The sequence below is a fragment of the Oryzias latipes genome, chromosome 14 (genome assembly GCF_053564925.1).
Source record: "Oryzias latipes strain Hd-rR chromosome 14, Olatipes_Hd-rR_3.1".
Lineage (NCBI taxonomy): Eukaryota > Metazoa > Chordata > Actinopteri > Beloniformes > Adrianichthyidae > Oryzias > Oryzias latipes.
This window is the reverse complement of record NC_136250.1, coordinates 17,538,139-17,542,878: the sequence shown is the minus strand read 5'-3', so window position 1 is coordinate 17,542,878 and position 4,740 is coordinate 17,538,139. Positions and strand designations below refer to the sequence as shown.

General features: G+C 35.0%; 1 protein-coding gene across 1 annotated transcript; it reads right to left on the bottom strand.

Annotated features, from left to right (window-relative positions):
- Nucleotides 1-1,132, bottom strand: LOC110016394 (odorant receptor 131-2-like). The gene has a single exon (XM_078931273.1). It carries the CDS (start codon nt 998-1,000, stop codon nt 107-109), a length of 894 nt encoding a protein of 297 aa, XP_078787399.1. The 5' UTR covers nt 1,001-1,132; the 3' UTR covers nt 1-106.
- Between the last annotated feature and the right edge of the window lie 3,608 nt (nt 1,133-4,740).

Below are 4,740 nucleotides of genomic sequence, written 5' to 3'. Positions count from 1 at the left end.
TTCATAAAGCACACTGCTACTATTCCACAAAAACACAGTTTGTCATAGCACCTGATAAAAAAAAGAAAATGGAGAAGCTGTGCTTCCACAATTAATGCTCTGATAGTTAACCAGAATATGGGGTGACAGTGGATATGCAGCCAAATGTAAAATGGTATTTAAATGAATGTTTTAAGTTGTGATCCCTGAGTCCATAAATGAGGGGGCTCAAACATTTAGGGAAAATTATTAAACTTAAAAAGAGGACGAACTGAACATCGATCGCTATTGCACGATCCAAAGTTAACAGTTCACTAGAGTTTATCATATCAAACGTAGTGGAGACCAGACACAAGCACAACTGAAAAAGATGCAACAACAGTGTCTTATGTGCCTTGTTGATGCTGCGCTCCAAAGAAGTCATTGCAGTGATCATAACTGCTATATATGTGTAAAGGACAATGGTGGTGACCAGGACAAAATTTACAACAGTGAAAGCTCTGTCTATAATCACAAAGACATGCAATTGGAAGACACTGTTTCTTTTGCAGATTCCCTGTGAGGAAAAGCTGTTGCTTTTGAGACTGACAAACATAAAGATTTGAATGAAGGTGTCTAAAGAGGCCACAGTCCATATGACAACAATGGCTACACCTGCCAGTCTGGGCGTAGAAATGGTGGTGTGCCTGAGTGGAAAAGAGATTGCAACATATCTCTCTAAAGACATAACAGCCAGGTTTAGAGGAGACATCCTAATAGTAATAGCAGCAAATTGAGTGACAGCAATGCAAACATAGCCAACAATTTGGACCATAGTCACAGCAAATATGTACAGCAACATTGTCAGCATGAGCTGGATAGACTCAGTAAAGAGCAAATGAGCAAACAGTATGTATCGGGGTGTCTCCAGTAAGAGAGGTTTCCTCAGCAGGGCGAACACCATGATGCTGTTAACATACAGGAAGAAGAGACAGGGCAGCATGGACAGGATCGCTTTGACAGAAGTCCCAAACTGCTTCATTTGAGGGATTTCTGTCTCATTCAAAGAGGTCAAATCTGTGGATCAATTGAAAAACATCATATAGAATTGCAAATCAAAATCAGCTGTGAAACAAAAACCTCAAATATGTTTTAGGCTTGGGAAAAAAATCCATATTTCCTGGAAATTGAAAAAAAAAGTAAAATTTCAGAAGAGAAAAATGTTTAATAACATACGGTAATTATTCTAAACAAGAGGTACTTACTGGCCAACAGCTTCATTTGATTATTTTAGAAATTATGTTTCTGAGACAATCAGGCTTCAGCTCTTCATCTCCATCGTTTTTATTGCCATTCTGAGTCTTGACATCATCCGCCACCCTCCACCCCTCAAGAGGTTACACAAATCAGCAATACAAATGTAACCACCATAACCCACATCTTTAAAGCTGTCCTATAAATTTTTATTCTTACTCAACAAATAAAAAAATTACGTTTATTTTTTTAAAATCGCCATTATGTTCCAGCGGCTAGAGAAAGAAACTCAAAAGAAAATGTAAGAAGTTATTTCTCATCATGCTGATATAGAAATTGTTTATGTTTAACTGTTAAAACCCTTTTGGCAGCCACAGATTTCTATACCTTTCAGGCTTTGAACAGTGTGTGGCTGTTCAATGGTCTCTCCTTCACTTTGTTCACATCAGTATTGAAGTTCCACAAGGCTCATTTTTACTGTTCATCTTTATTCAGATGTTACAATAATTTATTGCTATGTTAATAATATTTCTGAAGTCTTAACATGTTTCAGGGATGTTATTTGATGTTATCGAGAATCAACGTTTCCAGCTCAAATAGGTGTTTAAGGTTGAAAAGACCAGGGATAGGTTGTTTTCTTTGAGAAGAAAGGAACCAGCAACCCTTTCTATGTTCTCTTCAGTCCAAGGCACAGCTGTCAAGCATTAGTCTTTATACAAAACACCTAAAATTACTGTTTGACAAAAATCTGACTACTGTCATACAGAAGTTCTATTAAAAAACTGAAGTTGTAATTCCGATTTCTGCATCGGAATTAATCATGTTTCACATTTTATACTAAGAATGGGCTCATTACTACTACCCTGCCACTTACACTATGTTCAATTTATATGAATGCATTAACCAGCTTCTTACAGCCCTTAGTACAGTTACATACTTGCAGACTCATACATTTGTACTACTTTCTTACAAATCCATTCTTGGACAGTTGAATCAGTCATGTTGCTCTTAGAAAACCTGAATAAACCAAATAAAATAAATTGTACATAGATTAAACCCACCAATTTAAGAAATACACTAAAAATACTTCAGATGTCATCATTATTATTTGTTTTTAATGTTTTTTATTTTCTAATGGGTTGCATGATGGTGTAGTTGTTAACATTCTTGCCTCATGGCGAGATGGCTCTGGTTCAAGTCCCAGTTAGGACCTTCCTGTGTGGAGTGTGCATGTGCTCCCCATGTGAGCGTAGGTTTTCTTTGGGCATTCTGGCTTCCTCCCACAGTCCAAAAACATGCTTTGTAGGTCTATTTTGCCCCTAGGTGTGCATGTGAACCTGCAGCATGCTGGCAAGCCAGGATATACCCTGATGTACAGTAGCTGGGTTGGCTCCAGCAACCCCCTGACCTTACAAGGCAATTCAGCAAGTTCGATGGATGGATTATTATTCTGTTGAGGATTTTTTTGATAAATTCTTTGGTCAGAAAATGTGTCCAAGTAAAATAAAAATTTGAGTTCTTTGACATAAACTCAACATGAGTTTAAAAGAGGAAAATTGTAAGAGAATTGTTTCTGCTGACAAGCCCTGCGATGGAAACCCTGTTCTGTGAGAGGATTTTTCTGCTTAAATGAGGGGTTGGCTTTGACACAGTGAAGGGCTAATGGTCTGTAAAATCTTAGATGAGAACCTCCTTCCTCAGATGGGTCTGTTGGTGTGACATTGGGTACAAACTATACAAATGTGGGGCATAAAACAAAGGGGCACTTTGGGGGCATGTGCCAGTATGGTAACTAATTAAGAGCAAGATGTTATATTTAAGCACACAGCCAAGGGTGTTTCTCCTCGAAAAACAAAACAAAAAAGTTTCTTAATGAGTCAATACTTATTTTACTTACTGCCATCACACACAGTTAGAAAAAAAATCAAACAATTTAAAATAGTTTTTCTGTATTCTCATTGTCAGTATAAGACAATATAAGTAAAAAGATTAGTCAACAATTAGCCAAAAACAAAAATTATGGCTTGACTCAGAAATAAAAAAGCTGAGCATTTATTAAATGTATTGATCAAAATAATGACAACTCATCTAAAGGCTGTCAGTAAATCAAGATTACTCATTCACACATTTTGCGAATTGTTTAAATGAATGAAAGAAAAAAAACACTTTAAAGGTGATGCATGAAAAAAAATAGAATTTTTTTTTCTAGTTTTTGGTTTTCACTGTTTATCATATTGGACCAATAGCGCAACGGAAACCAAGTGGGACGGTTCAAATGTTTTGGGGGAAAAAGTGTGGAACAGGACTATAGCCAGTAATATATACTAGAGCTGGAGTTTCAGCACTGGACAGCTCCTACTTTTTCTTGAACAGTGGTTGGTTGACTCATATTTTTGAAAAGATCTGCTGTTGTTCACACAAACACAAAGATTTGTATTTAGTATGTACTGTATTAGGAGTGGCACAGTGGTCAATAAAGTTAAGAATAGAAAAAAGGGAATAAAAACATCTTCACATTAATAAAAAATAATCTAATTCTTTTACCATTTATTTCCCTACTTCAACTTCAACATCTTTTAGGCTTTGTAAAATATGTTTAAATTAAATTTTCATGCCATAAAAATAGAGGCCTTCAATGTATCCAGAAAAAAAATCAGTCACGATCTTCAGAGACAGATCATTATAACTCATAAATAATTCAGATGTTTGTAAAGCCCTGCGCTCGTCCACAGAGGGGTAATTAAACATGTTTTTGTTTCCAGGAGTTCATCAGGAACTCAAGGATATTTTTGCAATACTTTGTAATGGTTGTAAACATATAATTATTTTATGGAGAACAAGGTGTTAATACAACAGATTTTGTTAAAGGGTATAAACTTTGAGAACATTATAATTAATTATTCATGTTAAAGTGCACTTATTTGCAACACTACTGTAAATGTGAAATTCATGGGGTTAACTAATCTCAACTGTTAACCCTCATTCATTAATAATAATGTTTTTTGGACATTGGGGTGGCCTGTAACAGGAAAAATTAACAGAAGGTCTGCTGGTAAGATGCTGAGCTTCCATATGTTGCTAGAACAGCTTCAATCTGCCCTGACATTAAGTCAACTGATTTTTGCTACGAGACGAATTACTAATCTTGTAGTAAAATAAGTATGAGAGTATTTTTTCCCGTTTATAGAAATTTACTTCAGCAGAAGTGTAACTTTGAATGAAATAACACTATTTTGTTAGTATAATTTTTCAATTACACTGCAATTAATGCAGTTATTTTATTAAAATAATATTTTAATGAAGACAATCTTCAGGTCAACGATGTACCTTCAAACATTTTTCAATTAATATACAACAACAAAATTAAAAAATAACTATTATTTAAGTTGTTATTGTTTATATTGTTTTTGATACATTTTCAAACTGCATTCATTTATCTTTTGTTGACCAACTCAATGTAAGAACGTTCTATTTAAAAAATGATCTTGATCGTTTAGAAACATCTGGTACAAATGCATAGTAGCAGTA

Bases quoted from the DNA above. Each gene is read 5' to 3' on its own strand.
- LOC110016394 (XM_078931273.1), bottom strand. From the start codon at position 1,000: ATGAAGCAGTTTGGGACTTCTGTCAAAGCGATCCTGTCCATGCTGCCC.